Source organism: Tachypleus tridentatus, chromosome 4 (genome assembly GCF_004210375.1).
Source record: "Tachypleus tridentatus isolate NWPU-2018 chromosome 4, ASM421037v1, whole genome shotgun sequence".
In the NCBI taxonomy this organism is placed as follows: domain Eukaryota; kingdom Metazoa; phylum Arthropoda; class Merostomata; order Xiphosura; family Limulidae; genus Tachypleus; species Tachypleus tridentatus.
In genome coordinates, this window is record NC_134828.1 from 89663184 (window position 1) to 89686311 (window position 23128).

Here is a 23128-nt window from a genome sequence, read left to right on the forward strand (position 1 = left end):
AAATGCGTTACATTCTTGAATTTTGTTACATGCTATTTCTTTGATATTAAATGTGTTTAAAATATTAATGAACTCTTGAAATCATCGTACTATAAAGGTGCTCCATTATGTTTGTGTGTAAACATCTGTCACCCTGAACTACTTTTTTGATCACTATAATTTTTGGTATAGTAACTGAAAACTGTTTGACTTTATTATTATGAATGCTGTGTGGAACTAGGTTCCACGAAAGTAACGAAATTGAGTTTGAAATTGTCTTCCTTTTGTAATTCCATCTATGCTTGTGGCCCATACTTCCTAGTATAGGAAACTTCAAATATAAATAAGGCCCATACTTCCTAGCATAGGAAACTTCAAATATAAATGTGGCCCATACTTCCTAGTATAGGAAACTTCAAATATAAATAAGGCCCATACTTCCTAGTATAGGAAACTTCAAATATAAATGTGGCCCATACTTCCTAGTATAGGAATCTTCAAATATAAATGTGGCCCATACATCCTAGTATAGGAAACTTCAAATATAAGTTCTCACTTTGGATGTGACATGAATTCTTATCAAATGCAGGCCTGTCACTAACATGTTAGTTGTTTTTAACTGTGACAGTCAATCTCTTTATACCTAGTAAAAGAGTATACTAAGAGCTGTGTAGTAGGTGAGTTTGATTATCTGCTTTCCTTCTACTCTGTCTCTTCAAAATTAGGGACAGTTGCAACATTTTTCAAGTAACTTTATGGAAACATTTAACAAAGCAAACAAACTTGTGAAATGCACTGGAAACATTTCAGATTGATATTTGGCTGCTGAATTACCTCCAGTTACTTTAATGTCATGCCTCATGAGTAAAAAGCAATAAAATATTGTTGTTAGATTATAACAAACTCTCTCTGAAGTGGTTTCCAACAATAAAAATGAACTATAAATGATATTAATTAAATTTGTATTTAAAAATGACTTCAGGAGAATATTAGGAACTTTCACAAGCTTATCAAATACCAATGATATGCTGACTTCTCAGAGAGATTCCAGTAAATGCAAACTTCCTTGTTATGGTATATAAAGGAATATCTAGCTACATGTGTAAGTTAAAGAAAATAGATGAGACTATTTCAAATTCAGAAAGTCAAAGTTATGGTGAATGATTATAATAAACTCTACTGTTGTATGGGTATCTTGACACACTGGAACTTGTGGTTTGTGCTGCAGGATTAACCTTCATTTTCTATTTCTCCCATGTTATTTGGGTTTCTTTAACTTGTTTCTTACTTTTTGATACACTTTGTAAGTCATGGATTGTTTTGATGTACTGTCAGCTAATTTGTTATCTATCTCCATCTGAAAAGTTTCTTGGTCTCCAACAGTTTTGTAATAATTTCAGCATGTGATGCATGTCAAGTATAAGGTAGAGCTTTAGTGGTAGATAAAGGAAATGGGGAATGGTGTGTAAGGGTTCAAAGTTTGCCCCATGTCATTTTATCATCATAAAGTAGAAATTTAGTTCATCACATGTAACAAATGAAATTGTTACCACTACATCACACAGCTGATGTAGACAATTTATATCTCACGTAATTCTCCAATAAGAAATAAAACACTGGAATTTTTCATTTAGAATCAAGACACTACCATAAAAAACTACAGCTGAAATGACAGCCAGTAACTCATCAACATTTGCAATTCCTTGCTCAAAACCATGAAATAATGTGCCATTACACTACTTATTTTTAATGATCATCTTGTCTAACACTCTAAAGTTCTAAGCCCTTTGATAGAACCATTTCAAAATATTGAAAAACTTTATAGATACTTACCAGATACTTTTGATTATTAGATTTTCAGAACAAATAGGAATGAAAGTGCTAGAGTAAAGCTAATGTAAGTGGAAATTATATTGGAGTTTAATGGCATGTTTCTTTGTGGAATAGTCCCTTGTATTTTTTATAAGACATTAGTGCAAAAAGAGTTTCAGAAAGTGATCCTTTTAATATTTAAGCTGTACTATTGTGTTGTCTTTTGGTTGTTTTTTTTAAACATATCTACCACCTCTTGTAAGATGTTTTCCTTCCCTTTCAATACACTAATTCAATGAATATATTCAACTTTTTTAGGATTTTTGTTTTCATTTAAACTTCTTAGAATTTGTTTAGTAGCATATAATCATCCTGATTATATGAATCAGGATGAGCAGTTACAATAGTGTTGTATTGGAGCACCACTTAACAGAGATACCATCAATGTGCTTTATTTTCTGCAATTGTGTAATAGTGAATAGGAATGCATCATGATTGTGATGAACTGTTTTGCCAAATGTCCAGAAGCATATGCTATTCTTAACAAGAAGCAGAAACTAGTAAGGAAAGTCATCAATGAACTCATTTAAAACTTTTGTTGTCTGCAGAATGTACTTGGACCAGGAAAGGAACTTGGAATCAACTTTGTTTGTGGAAATGTGTCACATTCCTGAAACATCTTCTGATGGCATGGTGCCTGATATGCCTCTCATGATCCTATTCATCATAGTCAATTGGTTTTTTATTAGTCACTATTCACGAATTGGTCAACTAAATTCTGGAATTGGGTATGGTAGTGACATGACCAGAGTAGTAACAGATGGTGCAGCAGTATTGATAATAGGTGTGTAAACCAAATAGTTTCTATTCCATATTTTGTATTGAATGATGTTTAAGGTTGGATTCCATAGGAAGATGTATAAGCAGGTATAGCTGGTTTAATATGTGCATTAACCAATTCGTTTTATTTTGTCATTGATATCCATTTCAATCCCAACATCCAGCCATGTTGTTATAGCCCTTCTGTACTTTTCAGTTTTTACATTACAGTATTTATGTGTTCTGTTTATCATTATGGTTTTTACATACTTCACTGATGTATTTATATACTTTAACAGTCTTATTATTACAATAATTTGTACACCTCCAGTATCTTCGTCAAACTTGTTTTGAATGAAATTAATTTTTCTTCTCTGAATGTTATGTCTCTCTTTTTGTTTAGCATTTCACCTTGTTCTCCTCTCCCCTCCCAGTTATATTTTCACCATTGATATATTGTTTTCTATTGTTTATGGTTACAGGTTCTATTGGATTATTTCTGCCAAATAATTTTAGATTCCACCTTAAAGTATAACATTGTACAATGAGTGAAACAAAAGCACCATATGTACTCTGCTCAGAGTTCAAGATGTGGTTTGGTCTGGCCAAAGCCAACAGGCTTCTGTATTGTTGGCAAATACCAAAACTTTACCCAGTCTTCACTTTAGTACATTAATTGCTTCCTTGACTTATTGTAGTAAATATCCTCTCTTATGGTTTTTCGTATCTGTTGATACGTAAATTTGTGCACATCAACTAATGAACTCTTTAACTACTTCACATATTATTGTGGGACGTTCATTCTAGATGGAGTATCATACAACACATCTTCAGAGAATAATACCTCCAAACCAAGTATGAGAATATTCAATGAACAGACTGTTGACTTCTATTTAGTTGCACATTATCTATCCTGATGTACAGCAAGTGTTCATCTCAGCCAGTTTTGTCAGGTTTACAAACTTGCCAAGCATAAAATTCAGTCTTTATCATCCATTCTATCAGATTATAGGTGATAAAGTGAAGTGCATATTTGTATCAATCCAACACTTTTTTCAACTCAAAGAACAGGTAGTTGTTAATGTTAGATTCCTGATCTATATGGGTCTTTTAAGGTGCTGAAACCATCAGCTATAGACTGTACAAATGTATCAAGCAGTGAATAAGCTTATCTCACTTCTTCAAGTAGTCAGTAACTACAAGTGCACATAGGAGATATTATTCCATATACAAGGGTAAGTAGTGATTTCAAAATATCCTCTGTAAGGATTGGTTTGTTTTGAATTTCATGCAAAGCTTCTTGAGGGCTATCTGCACTAGCCACACATTTGTACATCCAGTATTTGTGCAGTGTTGAAAGCTTTTTACAGAGATCACAACTTTAAGTAATTTTTTATCCTATAGTATTGGAATGCAAGAGCCACAAGCATATGCAGTTACATTTTGCACTCCATTCTACCACTGTGATAACATTGCTATGATTCAATTGGCATTAGTGTCTAGCACAGGGGTTCCCAACCTTTTGGCACTCGCAACCCCTTACCTAAAAGTTTGAAACCCATGTGACCCCCTACTTAGGGCTTACTATCAGCAGCTTAATTTTTCTTTTATTTTCTGTGAAGTAGAGGGAAAGAAACATCTAAAAAAAATATTTAAAAATTCTGTATTTATTTATTAGCAAATTAAATCACATTGGTCCAAACTGAATTCACAAAAAGAACATATATTTCTTAAAATAATATTAACATAGGTTTGAACAGCTATCCAACCCAGCTAGTGAGATGCCTGATGTTGCATTTCAGTAGCAAGCTTTGAAATTCGTGGCTGAGCATTTGTTAGAGCCAGTCTCATGTCATCTCCAACATCCAATCTGTTCCTATTCTTTGTTTTTATATTGACAAGAGTGGAAAATCCTGCCTCACACAAGTAGGTAGAAGCAAATGGAACAAGGACACGTAAAGCTATCATGCTGACTTTGGAGTATGACTGATACATAGCGCACCAGAACTGAGTCACGGATTTCACCTTGAAGAGATCATGAGCTGAAGAGTCGTTCCTTAGGTCCAGAATTCATCTTGGATATCATGTGGGATGCTGGATACATCAAGTTCAGTACAAAATGGGTTCCTTACCAGGACCTCCTGTTCCTGTGATAGCTCAGGGAAGTAACGCTTGGCTTCCTTTTCTAGAGACTGAAGATGTTCGGTAATCTCATCCTTGAGGAACTGATCCAGTTAGATCTGAGACTCATCCATCACTCCACAAAGTTTTTCAAACATAGCGATGTTTCCAAGATTGGTTTTCCGACGCCAGTTCTGCAGTTTGGAAACAAAGCCCTGAAGACTATCTTGAAAAAGGAGAACATGTGTTCTTCCTTCCTTGAAGCTTCAAATTGAGCTTGTTCAGCTGGTCAAAAATGTCGGCTAGGTATACAACCCTTTTATTCCATGCTTCATCTTTGAAGTGAGCTACAAGATCTTTCCTTTCTTGAGTCTCCAGGAATAGCTTTATTTCATCTTTCATTTCAAAGACACGATTAATAACGTTTCCTTTTGACAACCAACATACTGCTGTGTAGAAGAGAAGGACTTCGTGGTCAGCATTCATGTCTTTGCATAGGTGAGTGTTGAGTGCTTGAGTCTTCAAATAATTTACAATTTTAATTACAGATTCAAGCACTTCCTGCAGAGAGGCAGGGAGAGTCTTACTGGCGAGAGTATATCACTGAATCATGCAGTGGATGCCCTTTGCTTGAGGTGCTAGCTTCTTCACTCTCGACTGGAATCCTGATTTCGATCCCAGCATAGCCAGTGCCCCATTCGTCCAAACCCCATACATGTTTTCCCATTGAAGATCTTCGTCTTGAAAAAAAGTTGAAACTTTTTCCATGACATCATCAGCTTTTGTTGTGGTTTCAAGTGCACTGCAGAATAAGAATTCGTCTTTGATGTCACCTGAGTTAATGTATTTCACGAAGACAAGCAACTGAGAACATGAACTTACATCTGTTGACTCGTCGAGCTGAAAGGAGAACAAAGGGGAACCCTCGACTTCAGTCAAAACCTGTTCCTTCACATCCATAGACATTTTAGAAATGAGCCTCTGTATAGTATTATTTGACAGGGATACTTGCTGCATCTTCTTTGCACTGGCTTCTCCAAAAATAAGATTTACTGCTTTCATCATGCAGGGTTTAAGAAGTGTTTCTCCAATTGTGTGAGGCTTTTTTTGTCTAGCAATTTGGAATGCAATCTCATATGAAGCTTCCACTACGGCTGCACTCTGCTGCTGAAACGACCCACTTCTATCCATTCTTTGGCTTTTAAGACACAGTTCATGCCGTTTGAAGAAATCCAAACCCTTCTTTGCGTGTTCTGGATGTTTCAAAACACACTTTGGTTTCTCGATGCCGTCGTTGGCGAGCACAGTGGTGAAGCCAATGTTGAGGTAGCATTCTGAGTATCTGCGCCGTTTAGCCATGGACACAACTCACCTCTACTGCTTACTTATCTCATTGTTAAAATAAAATAAAAATGTTGAATAATGAGCGCTTTGGCAACTGTAGATCTTACACTAACTACTTGTGGGGGGTGCAGGTAGAGTAATGATGGGGTAAGTATTGGGAGGGAAGGGAGCGTGGCCAGTCGCGCGATTCGTCATCCACCAATCAGCAACGGACATGTGACTCACGTGTCGACAGCGAGCACACACACACTTAATCACAACTAAACAGACACACAAGCATACGTACATGCGCGTGCACTCACATACTCGCTACTCACTAGTACACACATACATACAGTTGGAGACACATACACATTCACACAGGCACATTCACTCACCGGCACGCATACATACACCCATAATATCACCTAATGACATTCAACTAACGTAGCACACGTTTTGCTTTGCACCGAAACAAAAAAAAATGTAAGAGCATGAAAATGTAATTGATGAAATAAAATTAATGTTATCCCAAGCTACTTCTAACAAAGCTACGCGACTCCCCTGCCAAGGCTTCGCGACCCACCGGTTGGGAACCCCTGGTCTAGCAGGAACCTACAATCTTGTCAGGGATATATCACCAATCAGGCTTCTACTAAGTTATGCATCAGAAACTATAATACTTAATTCATTCCATATAAAGTATATTTACCTTAATAAAAACTAATAGGGGTATGTCTGTTTTGGTGAAGTGGGCCACAAACAATCAGTAACATAATGTCAAGTCAAGAAGAATACGAACTTCTCATTTGGTCATAGGACGATGCCAGTCCTGTATCACTGCTAGATAGTAGGATATATGATGACTAGCTGCCTTCCCTCTAGTCTTACACTGCTAAATTAGGGACGCCTAGCACAGATAGCCCTCGAGTAGCTTTGTGCGAAATTCAAAAACAAAACAAACAATCACCACTTAGCGCGAAATATACAATTATCAGTTAGGCCCTCTGGACAATTTCTATTTGTAATAAACAATTATTAATAATACTCTTGTATATATACATACATACACACACTTTGTGTATAATTTGAATATAATTTAAATAATTTGCGAAATTTTAATTATTTACTGGGCCATTTGTCACTATTCACAAATTTCACCTACTGACAAGTAAGGCACTCAGCTAACAGCAATATACCATCCATTCCAAGGGATTGAATGTTACTCTAACAATGCACCTACAGCGTGGAATGTATTTTGTGATATCGTACGAAATTCAGGACTATCACTGTATAACCTGCGCTTTTTAGTTATTCACGGATCTTTTATATAAAAAGGCCTGGCATGGCCTAGCGCGTAAGGCGTGCGACTCGTAATCCGAGGGTCGCGCCAAACATGCTCGCCCTCCCAGCCGTGGGGGCGTTATAATGTGACGGTCAATCACACTATTCGTTGGTAAAAGAGTAGCCCAAGAGTTGGCGGTGCGTGGTGATGAATAGCTGCCTTCCCTCTAGTCTTACACTGCTAAATTAGGGACGGCTAGCACAGATAGCCCTCGAGTAGCTTTGTGCGAAATTCCAAAAAACAAACAAACATATAAAAAAATCATTATTGTTGATGTTTTAAATTTTTTTAGTATTTAAAAGTTTTTAATATTTATTTTGATTCACAGAAATATATTAAAGATGTTATAGCTTTCATGCATTACTCCCAACCCAGAACAAAAAAATAACACGATAATTCAGACCTGGTGCTTATCAGAATATACATTTGTTTGCAAGTAAGACATTAAACTTCACCATAGCTGTGATATTTTAGCAAATTGTAGTGGGTGTCTTTTATGTTAAATTATATTATATAATAAAACGTAAATATGTGCATTTTTTCACGTTATTAACATCTCTTTCCGCTAACGTGACAGTTTGTATCTTGCAAAATAAACTTTTCAAACTATTTTACGAAATTATATCTCTGAGCAATGCTCATAAAACTAACTTCATTTTAACTTAAAAGCAATTTCTTTGTCATGAAAACAGAACTCCCTAAATTTATTAGTAACGTGTCTGTGGAATTTATTTCCGTGTTACTCAGTGACCGTTTGTTTTTCTTCCTTTTTAACTACAGAAAACTCTTACCTCTAGCAACAATAACAGAAACATCTTGTTTACAAGGAAGAAAAAAAATGAATCACTGAATTATATAAATATTTTTCAAGCGTGTCTTAAAATTGAGAAATAAACTATACTATGTTTCTCATCACATTTATACATATCTTTTGTGTACAAGTAAATACTTAAATGTCACTCTTTATACAAGATTATTCTTGAAGGATTAAGGTCATGAAGAATGGATGACCTCTGTCATCAATACTAGACGGCAGAAAATGGTATTTATTCTAACCATTCTCTTCTAGCATGAACACCTCGACAAATTTCCTTTTTTCTGTTTCTACGTCTTGAAATATTATAATTTTGTTTAAGGCCTATTACAATAACTGTTTACTTCAACCGAACCCACACCTATTGTAATATCTGATCCATAAGATTATGGAAGTTGTATTGGGCAAGCATACTTTATGTAATGATATGGTCTGCAACTGATTTGAACTGAATTATAGTGGTGAATGTGACATTTAATTTAATCCTACAAATGCTAATTTGAATTGTGAGCTGATTACTGAGGCTTACCAGGAAATATCAGAGATGCCATTTTCATCTTCTCCGAACCCATTTCAGAAAATAAGGGGCAATGCTGTTTTATCATCTTGAAAGAACCCTCCATCACGGCAAAAATGCAGCATTGTGGAGTGGATACATCTAGCAGTATTGCTCTTTTACACTATTAAGTAATTTTTACCCTTCTAGAGGAATCATAATGCTAAACTCCTTCCATAAGAACGTGCATAACACAGATAATCACCTTCAGTACCTTGCATTCACACGATAATGTGAAAAAGATAAAGTGCCTCGAAAGATTTTCTCCACGTTTTAAAATTTATCATGAGAAAAAGGTAGTCACTTCTCAAATTCATTTTGTATGTTACTTTTAAAGTAGTCAGTTGGTGTATTTGTTATAAACCAAGTTTCCTTTCTACCTACTTTTTTGAAAACGAACCAGGGAGAAAAGTATTCAAATATTTTAGTTCTGTTTGTTCGATGATGATCATATGAAAATATTCTCTAAACTGAAAAAAATCAAGTAAATAATTCAAAGCTTTTTATACTGAACTATGTCAGACAACTTTGTAAAAATCTTTTAGTTAGAAGCAATCACAATATAGCATTATTATAATGTAGTTTGTTTGTGAATTTCGCGCAAAGCTACACGAGGGCTATATGAGCTAGCCGTCCCTAATTCAGCAGTGTAAGGATAGCAGGGAAGGCAGCTAGTCATAATCACCCACCGTCACCTCTCGGGCTACTCTTTTAGCAACGATCAGTGAGATTGATCGAAACTTATAACGTATCCACGGCTAAAAGGACGAGCAAGTTTGGTGTGACGGGGAATCGAACCCGCGACTTTCAGAGTACGAGTCAAGCTCCCTAATCACCCAGCCAATGATGTTCGTAAAAACCATACAAAGAAAAAAATTAACAAAGTCTCATACTTTTGTTTATAAAGACATCCATCAAACTTAATTCCTAAACAAAAACAAAAGGAAGTTATATTATTTATGTGAAAGTTCTCAACTTTGTGTATTAGTCAAGTGATCATTTAACGGTATTAAAGCCATTCTATGATACAATGAAGTGATTTAACTTTTATCCCTTACTGGCAGAAACACCGCTCTACCGGCGACTGTTGGGTGAGGATCTTGGCGAGCAAATTTATGTGCCTCCATATTTCGAATTATTCTTGGCTTCTTACTGGATCTTGTTTCACAACATGGTGAGCAAGCTTCTCTTTTTCTTCCTTAACTTGCATTCTAACGTTTTTTCTTTCTAAAAGTGGCGGACTTTCTCTGTGATAAGTCACTTTTCCGTTTGGCAATTATCTGGCATTGTGATTTTTGATCACTATATATTCATACTGACGTGTTACTTCAAAATTATTGCAAACTTGTATGCAACGATTTACTACGCAGGGCATGAGATTCATTCAGTCACATAACAGTTCTGTTAATAATTTCGGTTCCCCTGCACGTTTCTTCTGAAATATCTGAACGATTAGCCACTCGGAAGACTCAGTTTTAAATTTGGCATTAAAGCCACTTTCTTTGATGATAATAAATGTTGAACACTAATGTACATTACTAAAAAGGAAGAGTGCCATTTCTCAATTAAGGAGGCGTTTTAAAGAAAAAAAACAAACATTACAAAGTCCTGTTATTTTTTAACTTTAAGCGAAGGTATAACGTTTTCGTTTCTGCAAAATACAAAGCTATTTTTGATTCATTTCTTTAAAAACGTGGGCATATGTATTAAATACATTTTTAATAACAGACTCAATTGTAATGAAAATTTGAAAGGAGGGTTTCTTTATAATGTTGAAAAATCGTGCGCAGTTTCATCCAAATCGGACTTAAACTGTGGGTGGAGCTTTGTGGACGAATGGACTTTAGCCTGTTGTACATAAAATAAATAAATATAATCATTCTTGTATGTATGATAGCGCAAGTTAAAAATACAAAATGTGGACTGAAGGGACACAACACCACTTTTCACATCACATTACATGTTTTAATTGATTTTTATATCTAATATTACATTGAAATACATAAAAAATGATGATAGTAATAATAATGTAACAACAGAGAGCAGGAAATATCCAAAGAACAACAACAAAAAACATAAAAACTCTCATACAACACATGCAGCAGTAAATACAAGATTAGTTGATTGATTTTGGATGTTCTAGAAAGCTACATCTTGTTTCATGTCTTTAATCTATGTATTACTTACAGTATTGTAGAAGTATACATTTACATGATGAAGAATAGTGCTCACAATAGGCAGAGCACAGATGTAATAAGTTAAGTAAAGACAAGGATATCTTACAGAATCAGCTGAACCATTAACCTTGAAAGCACACATTGTAGTATTTAAAACTTGTATTTGTTTAGACAATGAACTAAAAGAACTATGTTCAGATGGGTGAGAGAAAACAACTTCAAAAACAAGTCTAAACAATTAGGATTATCCAGCAAACATACACATTTATCATAATTTTTATGTATGTATTTGTTTATTTATAATAATAATAATGCTAACATTTATAAGTAAATAAAAAATTATGGTAAATAATGTACACAAAATTTACATCTCTACAATGAGGTTTAACATTACAACATTTTTTGTGTGGGTCTTGAGAAATGACTAGTAAAGAAAACATTACCTTTAAGGAAGAAGGAACATATTGGAACAATTTCTTTTAATAAAGAAAATGAAAAATTTACAACAAGCTCTGGTTGAGTGTTTCATTAAAGATTAGTTCTCTAATCAAGTAACGTTTGCTGTGTTTTTGAATATACAAAAGAAACTTTTCTATAAAAATCAATATAAAAGAAACACCAGTAAGTAAACTGTTAAGTTTGACTTCAGTAAAATAAAATGTTTGTGTGTGTGTGTGTGTCTGTTAATTAAAAACTAAATTACTACATTTTACAAAGTACTTGTTTCAAAATAAGTTATGGATTAATACATATTTTCTCGTGAGTCATACAACCCCATTACAAATACAGTTTCAAACAACACAAATTCTCCAAAGAAATTTATATATATAGGTTAAATTTAAAGTTTTATTTTGAAAATTTTGTTAGATGAATATTCAAAATGTACAGGTATTTATTTAAAAAATACATTGACCAAAATTTCTACAAGAACTAGAGCTTTTATATTATCCATACATTAAATAAATTGCCTGTAATATTTTTTTACTTTAAAAGAACTTGGGATCTTTTTTTTAACAAAATCTTGCATTAATTTGTAAGATTACATAAAATTATTTAAATACAAAATAATTAAAAGTCAAAGAGAGATTCCATTGAACACAGAACTCTCAAAATGATTTGTTAGAATAACACATTTTTTTAATATTACACAGACATTTTATGGCAATTAGTAAATTTTTCCTGACAAGTCTTAGATTTGGTAGATATGTGAAAATTATGAAGAGTCTGATGTAAATATTGAAGGCATAATTCTAATTAGCTATAAAGTTAAACTCTTTGGCTTTCCTCAATTAAGGACAAAAACAATAGAAACATTTTAACTAATACACTTAAATATTTGCAAATCTACAAATTACAAAGTATATTTCAAAACAGTTAAGAAAATAACAACATTGAGCCTGGTCCATACGTACCATAAATGCATAACAGAAAAACATTTTGCACCAATATCAGACTATCATGTGTACGTTTAGAAAATTGTGGTGTGCAAAATCCTTGAACAAAAATGTACATATACTCACATAATACAATTTTTTTTAAACATAGTACCTTGTGTTTGTTAATATTGTTTAATGGCATGTAAAGATGTCAGCATAATGAACATACAAGAAATAATAAGTAAACATAAAAAAATACTTATTTGATTATAAGGAAATGTAACAATTATGTTAGATTCATCATCAAAAGCAAGAATAACAGCAGTATTTCTATGTATTTTGAGATCATACCTTCACTTTCTTGCTACATTACCAGCACAGAATAGTATTTGTACTTATTTCACTATTTCATTAAATTGAATACAACGCGTGTTTAAAAAAAATTAGTTTTTTGTACATTTTCTAATTTCACAATTCAAGCATTATTACACACCTTGCCAAAAAATAAAGTCTACTATAAGAGTTCATAAAAAAGAAATGAAAACAGAACATTGAAGAATTATAAAAATACAGATTAACTTCAATGAACATTATGTTAGAATAGTGGACTTCTCATTCTCTTTTTATTCTTTTATTTCTTTCAAAAACTTCTACTAAGATCAAGTGACTTTCAACTGTTGCCTCCACCTGATCTACTATAAAACAATCAAATTTTGTGGAACATACATTTCATCACTGTCCTCCACTAAATTGAACTTCAATTTCTGAAGTATTTAAACAATATGTAATTCTTACCTAAAGTTAAACAAACATTGATGAAACTCTGTAGAATGGACGGGAACTGCCTATTGTGGAGACACAAGTGTAGAGATGATGTTTCGAAAGTCTTCCACCTTTCATCTTCAGGTCAGTGTGTGTGTAGGTGTTGTCAACAGAGGACTTTAGAAACGTTGTCCTCTACACTGGTGTCTCCACAACAAGCAGTTGACGTCCATTCTACAAAGTTTCATCGTGAATACTCTGCCTAAACAATCTATCACTGAATAAACATATTTTGCAAATATGTTTACATTAAGTAAACAGCAAATCAGGAAAGAAAAACTCCCCACAGCAAATATGTTTACATCATGGATTTGGTGAAAAATTACATTAAGAAATGTACTATAAATCTACATATATATTAAAACTTTCACTAGTTTGACCATTTCATAACTGAGGGGAGGGGGCTTACACTAACCTTGACCTTTGATACACAAGTTGTGTAGTAATCTACAATAACAGATAACCCTGTTTTACATATACATGATATACAAAAAAAAAAAGACTTGCTGCAAAAGTTTAACTTTTGTTTTCTTCTAACTACTCTCAAACAGCATTATATTTTAAAAGTAAAAGTAGACATGATTTAAAATTCCCGACAATGTCAATGCAATACTAATTTTGTTGTACTACAAAGTATAGGACTAAGATACTTAACATTCGAGTAATTACAAGTGTTTATGCATTTATTGTTTATATCCCAATTCAGAACACACTGTTTTATACATTCAGACAGGAAAGAATTAAATCTTGTATAATTTCAAGAATAAACTATGCCCAATAAGGTAATGATGGCCAAATATCTTAAACTCCAACAAATAATTTATTAAATAATTATAATGAAAAAATATAGAAATAAATCCTCTCTTTGGAAGAACAATACAGATGAAATACGTTTAATTAATATATACCATTGGCACAAACCTTTGAACTCATCAAATAAGCATTAAAAGTGCTTATTCATTTTGTACTCCTTCTGACTAACATAGTAATTGTGTAAATCTGTTTCAGGACTGGTTAATAATTTAAGTGTTTTATAGTGCACAAAAAAGGCAACTTGTACAATAACATATGAATCAAAAGATCACCATATATTCACAAACTATATCTTTCTTAATCAACCAACAGCACTATACACAAGTTTTTGGTCATTTGGTTTCACACAGTGAAATTACTAAAACCTAAATAACTGTTAAATAAATGTATAAAAAGAGCGACACAAATTGTAATTCCAATCTCTTAAGAATATAGAATGCACATAAAAGTCTTTTATATCATATTTTAAACTCGTATCTAACTACTGTAAATGAAATTAGCAATGGCGTTCTAGTTCACAATCACTAGCACCATTTGTTAGGTGAAATCTTTGCTACAACAACACATTTTTCAAGAATTTTGAAAATTTCTTAAATTGAAATCAATCTGAAAATTAATATAACAGAAGTAAGTGCTCTATGCCACTTCTTTATTTGCATCTTCTGAGAAACAGCTTTTTGTAACAAACTGAGCCTTTTGAATAATTTTCTAGATGACAATGATTGCCCATTATCGACTCATGACCCTAACTTAGTGAAACTGCACCTAAGATTGATATTTCATCCTACAGAAGTAAAACAATATTAGTATAACAAGCTTTATATAGCTTCAAATACTGATATTAAAACTGCAAAAACAAAGCTCCTTATAAGAAGAACCAAGTAGATGAAGATTAGTTTCAAATATAAACAGCAAAAATAATTTAGACATAATCCATATGAAGATTGTAACTCATCATATAAAAATATTTTATCTACTAAAGATTTCTTATATTACTCTTAATTCTAAATAACATAAGTGAATCCCACAATCAGCTGATGTCCAAACACTAGTTTAAAGTATATTATTTAATTAATACATTATTAAAAGCATAAAATTTGACAATTTGTCTATGTTTCTTCTAAATATCATTTATACACAATAATACAGTGTTGAGATGTTAATATTACATTACAATTTTCATTAATTATTTTAACAATTAAAACATGACAAAAAATACAAATGAGATAACTGCAATTTTAGGATTTCCAATTTGCATAAAACTTTGTGTTACTACAATTATTTTTAAGTGTGAATGACCAAATGTAGTATAGGTTTTCTGTTTTATTATAATAGCACCTTGCACATTTAAACTGATGTTAATATGTGGAAGATTTTGTTTAATAATAACGTAAGATAACTCAGTCTATTAAACAGTATATTTAATGCGATTCTACAGAATGTAAATATATAATGTTATTTCAAAGCAATGTATCTAAATAAAGTACTGGTTTAAGTTGTGTGAACAAGCATTCTTCATAATAGTAAGAAGATAACAGGATTTAGTCCTAGTTAATAATTTTCTTATACAGGATAGTAAATAATAATGTATCTATTTACAAGATACCAGCAATATATAATACAAATTCAAGATATACCAAGAAAACTGAAAAATAAGTGCATTGAGAATGATGGAATGTGCAGAAATATATTAGTTTTATCAGAGGTAAAACTCTAGCATCCTTCTACAAATAAATTATCATTTACTTATAATAAACAGTAATAATTAAACTATTACTTCTAGTAGAATAAGGGAAGTAATTGTTTGTTCACTCTTACTTGCAACATAAAATTGCCAGAAAAAAAAAATACAAGAGTATAAACAAAGGGAAAACCAAGTTATTAATATGCAGTGAAACACTAAGTAAAAATAATCTATATCCATCCTTAATTTAAAAAGTGTAATTACATTAATTTCTGTTTCGATCCCTATTCAGAAAAGTGTAAGTTATTTGAGGATTTCAGTCAATGTATTATTGTTGTTGTTACCAGAGTGGTTGGAACTAATCATACTCCACAAAAACTATGGTATTATCCAACTTTACATGTTAATACGTATGTACACAAATAAGCTTTCTACTGCTAAAACTAACAATACCATCTACATTAAAAAAACATAAAACCCCTAGCTTCTTCCATGTTAATATAAAATTTTAATTGTGTTTTTCAATAAATGCAGATCATGTATTTTACTACTATTTTCTGCAAACACATTTCACTGTGTAACTTTAAAAGTCATTTATTAAACAGATTCAAGAAAGGCCCTTAATTTATATCTTTACTCAATTAACAGCGAAAGTTCTATTTGTTATACCTTTGACAAGCGACAGCCGAGGATAATGAAAACAAAACCAGAACACAAAGACCACCTTAAACACTGCAAGTAACATCTGTTTTAGCAGTACAAGATCTTCTCTTTTGCCAATAATTCCTCCAATAGTTTCAAGTAGAAACAATAATGAGTAATGTTTTATTTTTCTTCAAGTTATATAAAGTAACCAGTTAGACACCCATTTATAAGATTACATACAAATGGTTCTTGTTTTACAAAGTTTAAAGGTAAAAACAAAGCAATCCTTTTTGGGAGCTACAAATAAACCACTCACCTCATGCAGATTTCAACATAGCAAGATTTTCATTTGGATTGTCTAAAATAAAAAGCCAAAATGTCTTTACAATTAATCTTGTGAACATTACCAATAATTAGTCAAACACTTGTGGATAGAAAATCTTTAAACATGAAAAGTAAATGATTAAATCTTCATTTTAAATAAATCTCAAATATATTGAGTATCAAAATAATTTCTTGCTTTCAAACACAAGAAAATAGAATATCCACATTTCCCATAAGAAGGTTTCAAACAGAAGTACTAACTTATTATACTACTTCCTTTAATTCTAAACTATCCCAGTGCATCAGTTCAAAGCATCTCTCACATAAACTGTTTTATTGTATTTAAAAGAAAAAAATTGTTTGATGACATTTTTTTAAACTTTGGAAGAAAATTTCTATAGATCAAGTAGTTTCTATAAAACAAAGGTATCTTATTTTCATATATGTGGTATTTATACGAAATCTCAGCTTTGGAAACTTGAAAAGATTTATTTGTACAATGTTTTAAGAAACATTTAAAAATGCTTACCTTTGTTGTATATTTCAATTACTGACTTATGCGTTTACCCGAATTTCTGTAAAACTCTGAAATTGTTTTTTTATTTTATAAAACTGTAAACTGTCTTTACTTGAAAAATACTACATGCAGTTTTACTGTTTTTTATGATCACTGATATAAAATAAATGTTATTTTTATTAGGTTTCATTTTCTGAGTACGTTTTATACCTGTTTTACGTTTATATTTTTTCATATTTCATTTCGGCAAATTTCTTCACCCATTCAAACAGTTACTTTGGCCAACAAGGTATAAGGTAAACACAGCCTAGCATAAAATGGCCTTGTCAGCATAACAAAACACAAGAAAGTTTTTTATGATCTTTAAGAGAAGAATCAGAACTGTAACTGTCACAGAAGTTGTTAACCAAAAGGCATCAAACAGAACTATCAACTTACCAGAACTTCCTTCATATTGCTTAGAAACAATAGTGGTGATTAGCCTAAAACTACTTTTAAATAGGTTTCAAACACAAAGAAAACTAACTAAACACTTAAATATTTTCAACATTAGTGACTAGATCCATTTATTTTCAAAATAAGCTTTATGCAACATTAATTATTAATTATATATATGTCTCCCTTTAGATAAGTTTTAACCAAATTTAATAACTTGACTAAATACATTTGTCTTTGGGAAAAAAACAAAACAAAAAAACAAAATCACTCACAGATAATGACTGTTCAATAACTTTGAAACACTAGTAATGGCATCCAAATCTTAAACAGAGATCACACATTCTACTTCAAAATGTTTTATACAAAATTAAAACAAGCCAACTATGCCTATAAAAATGTTTCAAACAAAATACGACTAGTCCAGAAATTGCTTTAAATAGTTTTGAAACTAAAGACACAGGTAATTGAATACAAAGAATGAGAGATAATTTGAAATTTCATTAAGTGAAACAGTTATAATGCACCAACACTCAATATATTTTCCTTTAAAATATACCATATATATTTTTTTGTACTCAAGTTTCTATTAATTCTAATAGCTTTCAAACATAACTTCAACTTAAATTCATGTACAGGATGCAAAATCATTTATATTTTTAACTGCACTTTCAATCTTAGTTTCAATTACATATGTAATTTATTCTTCTTGTGCTAAGTAAAATAATTATACCACATTATAGTATTAATACTTGAAGAAATGTTTCTCTAAAATATAGTATTTCTATATTCATATTTAAATTTCACTCACTTTTTTACTTTAACTTACTAAAGACATGTAAATGCAAGCCAAGAGGTGCTTTTTTGCATTCATAAATAGCAGATAAAATAAACATTGCATACACAAAATATCCATATCTAAAGAAAACAAAGATATACTTTTTTTACCTACATCACAGTTAATACATTTTTAGCTTTCAAGAGTAATAGAGTTAAAACATAGGAAGATCAGTGTACACTTTAATAAAATTATTAGCAATAAAAAACAATCAGGTATTAGAGAAAACATGCTTTAAAAATGCAATTCAAGGTATATATAATGCTGTATAAGCTTATGAGAATGGAATGAGAAATACATTGTAGTAAGCAATAGTTAGGTCTTTTATGGCTTGAAACAACAGAGAACATAAAGATAAGTGCCAGGGCTAAGTGAATAGAGCTAGAAAAAACAAAAAGACCTACAGTTTGGCATAGGTGACATTAAAGCACACACAAAGACAAAAATGAGTAATTTTCATTAGAGAGGGCCTTCAGTTTGGCTCACTACGATGGAGGTAGATGCTCCTGTCTCTTTGTACATAAGCATGCTTGGCTCCGTGTTCCACCTCTTGATTTTACTTTTTGCTTTCCTGAGCATGGTGGCCTATGGGAATGGAGAGCAAGAAAACATAGATAGGAAAAACAGCAGCATACAGAGAAAGATAAAGCTGGAGAGGAAGGGCTAATTCAGCAAATGAATAAAACCAAGCTGCATTAGTACAGGAAAATGCAAACTGAAATTGTAACACATTTATAAGCACATAAATAATGTGTAATGTAAATAATAAAAGAGGTTAAATGTAAAATATTACTGACCACTGGAGCTTATAAAATCCCCTTGATCACTAACCTCACTGGCCTGTTATTTTATATTCAAAAAAAGAAATTGTTTGATGACAAAAGACATGGAAAATTGGTCAAAAATCTCTAAAACTCTTGCTAAATATTTAAGTAAAATCTGCATAGGTACTGGAATCAGATAATTATATATCTAGATCATCTGCTTATTTTGGTAATTCAGTTTCAGATTTGAACCGACACCTGGATACATCTGTAAAGTTTGTTCATAGTTATTAGTCTTTTCCAGTTTTGAAATGTCACTGAAAAGTTTACTTACTTTTCTGTAACTAATTTTAATTAACACCTTCTTGGCTTAATATGTACATTAATAATTTTCTCATGTATTGGTTTTTCACATAGCACATATATAATTCATTCATCTTAAGTTAATTATTAAGAAATGTTTTACTATGGAATAATCAACAACATTGGCACAGTTGGATGGGAAAGCATATGTTAGTAACAAAAAGAAAAACAAAAGGTAGTCGGTGCTTAGCATTATTCATGAATATGAAATATTTCTTTGTCAGACTTCAGAACACGAAAAACTTTGTTTTTCTTGTAATATCTTTGTACTGAGAGAATAAGAAAAACAGAACAAAATGTGTGGCTACAGTAACATGACCAAATGAGCAAAACACATTATGAAGAAGTAACTAAATGATGCACGTAAATCATCTGGAGGACAATAATATCAGTTGTTCATTTTGTGACATCATGCGGATTTTGTAAGAAAAAAGATATTTTTCAAGCTTGGTTTGATAATCATGTTGGCCAAATTCATGGTTCCATTTTGAAATACTTTGATCCAAAACTTCAGTTTTGATTCTAAGAGGATTTTAAAGTTACCTGAAGATCTCAATCAAGAATATGAAATATCAAGTAGAAACTGTATGTATTTGAATAACGATAAAAAAAATTGACTAAATTAGTAATACCTCAAACATAGTGTCAGTTGTTTTGTTACCAAAACAACTCTATAAAGAAATCACATCATAAATATATTCAATATTATAACAAAGAAAAGCAATAATTTACTGTTAAAATTTAAAACTGAAATGTGACCAAAATAGTGACATGAAAAAAGACAAAATATCTGTTTCATCCAATTAAGTGTAAGGTTTTTACTCCAAGCTGTCAAAATCTTCAGAAGTTTTCTTTCTTTTTATATGAGAATAAAACATTAACAAAACATGATGCTTGCTAACCCACTAATTAATTGATAGAAATGGTAGATCTAGCTTTAAAAAAAATAATCAACAAATACCAACAGATGGTGCTAGTTTCAAAACATCCACACAGATTTATAACACTCCTCAATAAAATTTATACAATCCTGTTATAAAATTAGAGCTATGGGCTGTCATGCTTGATTCCTTGTAATAAAAGGGGTCTATACTCAACTTCTTGCAAGCTAAATGTTATTCATATAATTTTAAGCTTTTTTGACCTAAAATGAGTAAATTGTAATTGCAACAAAAATATGAAAAGCACAAAAGATATTCATACAAAATAAGAAAACCTTTTCACTAAATACTAATATATTGTAAGTTCTAAAATAAGTGGTAAGCTACCAAAAATGCGTCACATATCTGACAACAGTTGGTAACAATACGTAAAATCTACCGTTCTAGAGGTTTAATGATAAAATAACAGCTTTGGTCAAACACCCATAAGATAGTGACTGTGTTGTGTTAAATGACTAGAGACTAAATTTAATATCTTCCAGTGATTCTACAGTTTTGATAGCAATACATAAGCTCTGAATAAACAAAAGCCAAAGCTGCATGACTAGACTGGTAACATGCCTCAAAAATCAATGTAGAACTTCTGTCTTAAAATTGTAAATGACTATCATATTATAGCAGGTGTAACAAAAAGTAAAGTTGGTGTTAAATTATTGAAAACAGTAACTGTTTACGTAGGAATGTAAACTTTTTTACATTTTACTTAATATAGTAAAAACTGATGTTTTTCATATGGTCAGAAAGTTTTTGAAAGAACAATAAAAAAGAGAACAAAAGATACAAGAAGAAGTTAAGCAAAACAAACATTTGAAACTAAATACCTAACAAAATACTTCCCATTTCTTTTGTAAGCCTTAAAAACTATGTTTTTTTATTAACAAAAAACAAACAAAATATATCAATAAAGTGTAACAAAAAGCTTAATATTTTAAAACAGCTAGAATGCACATGCAACACCTTCCCATAAATACCAGTTTTGTAGATTAATGAGATATTTTTAACATTACAACATGTGTATTAAGTTTTAAAACAAGAAATAACAATGAGACTCAAAATTTAATTTCATACTGACTAGAAATTGAAAACCCCAAGATACTAGATCATGACAATGTTTCTTCACGAGGCCAGAAATCAAACCTCTACAGCACACTTGTCGAGTGAGACAGACCTCACACTCTATTTGTCGAAGTCTTCGACACTGAGAGAAACACGACTTGCATGAATGAAGCTTCCTGTGTTCACGTCAATGACTACAGAGCCACAGGAATCACTACACCTAGCTAGGTTTCATTCTAATTAAACAGGTCAATCTTCATAAGACCGTTCTGCACTGGATGAGGCAAGAGCTGTTTCTGTATTTCTGCGTTTCATTTTACTTTTCCTGAGCATGGTAGCCTACATAGAGAATTTTTTGTTTAAATTTAAATTTTGTTAAAGGAGCAGACTAATCTTGTGGGCTCGTAGTTGGTTACTTTTATTTAATGATCACATAATATAAGCATCAGATTTACTGAACTTATAATTTGCCAGTTGAGTGTCATCTTTATAATCTTTAACATTTTCTCATAATTTCCCACTTTCTTATTTTATTCTTTATCCTTGCAGAACAATTTTTTTTGTCAAATGTAAAAGTCTAAATTGTACACCTCTTATTTCTGTTGTAGGTGTAATTATTATTGTGAAATTGTATAATCAGTTTGGAATCCTTCCACCCACACTGTACAAAGGAATTAAAATAATTTAAGCAAAAGTGAATGGCTTATAAAATTGTTACCTTTTATCAAGCATGTCCTTTAAGTAATATGCATTTCAAATTTTAAAAGAAGCTTATAAAAGCAAATAACATCCTTTAATAAAATAAATCACAATGGATTAAAAGTCATACTGTTAAAATGCAGTTCTTCTGTTACCAATAAAATATTCAGAAACAAAAATACAAAATAACTTGGTATTTTAGACAGATGATACATAATTAAAACTACAATGAAATCAGCTTTATTTATAACAATGAATTTCTCTCTTTCTTCATGATAAATTCTGTAGATTCAGAAACAAAACATTTAGTGAACCTCAAGAACTCAATTGTAAGTATATGATTTCTCAAGTTATGGTAATTAATTTAACAAATCAGTAAAAAATTTCACCTGAATATGCATTATAATACAAACAACATTTCTTAAAGTACCTTACTTAAGTGAAATGTCTGTTAAATGAAAATGTATCAAAGTTGTTATTACCTTGAGAGCAGAACGTAGGACCACAACTTCCCCACTACTCTGAATCCAAGGTTCTCCATCAACTTGTACAGGCATTTCAGTGTTGAGTCGAATTCGGATCTACAAAGCATAGCTTCTCATTACCTAATTTATACTGAAAACGGTAGCATAACTTTAACAATGGAAAACATACAGTTTTAAAGCAGTCTGTCACTCAAAGAAGAATTATTTAAAAACCATAACTGAACTTTCATATCCCCTGAGAATTTGAATTATTCTACAAAATTATTTAAATCTTGTTTCTCTGGAAGGAAGCCAAAGGAAGAGTTACCTGTTTCAACCACTTGCACCACAGTAGCTTGGTTGACTGTCATTTAATCAGTACACACCAAAATTAGGCCACACAGTTGCAATATGTACTGTTGTGATATCAGTAAAACGTGC

The 23128-nt window shown here is 31.6% G+C and overlaps 1 protein-coding gene across 4 annotated transcripts in view; it reads right to left on the reverse strand.

Annotated features, from left to right (window-relative positions):
- Window positions 1–10712: 10712 nt before the first annotated feature.
- Window positions 10713–23128, reverse strand: part of LOC143249662 (diacylglycerol kinase theta-like) — an 89988-nt gene continuing 77572 nt past the window's right edge. The window contains exons 20-21 of one of the 4 annotated variants that reach the window (XR_013027890.1): window positions 22706–22838; window positions 10713–21863 (exon numbers count right to left, since the gene is read on the reverse strand). Coding sequence is in view for 2 of the 4 variants with exons in the window: in XM_076499936.1 (XP_076356051.1) it covers window positions 18860–18985; window positions 22706–22804 (225 nt within the window). In the remaining 2 variants the exon portion in view is untranslated. The remainder of the gene's footprint in view (window positions 21864–22705; window positions 22839–23128) is intronic. The other 3 variants (XM_076499936.1, XM_076499937.1, XR_013027891.1) reach the window with 3 other exon arrangements.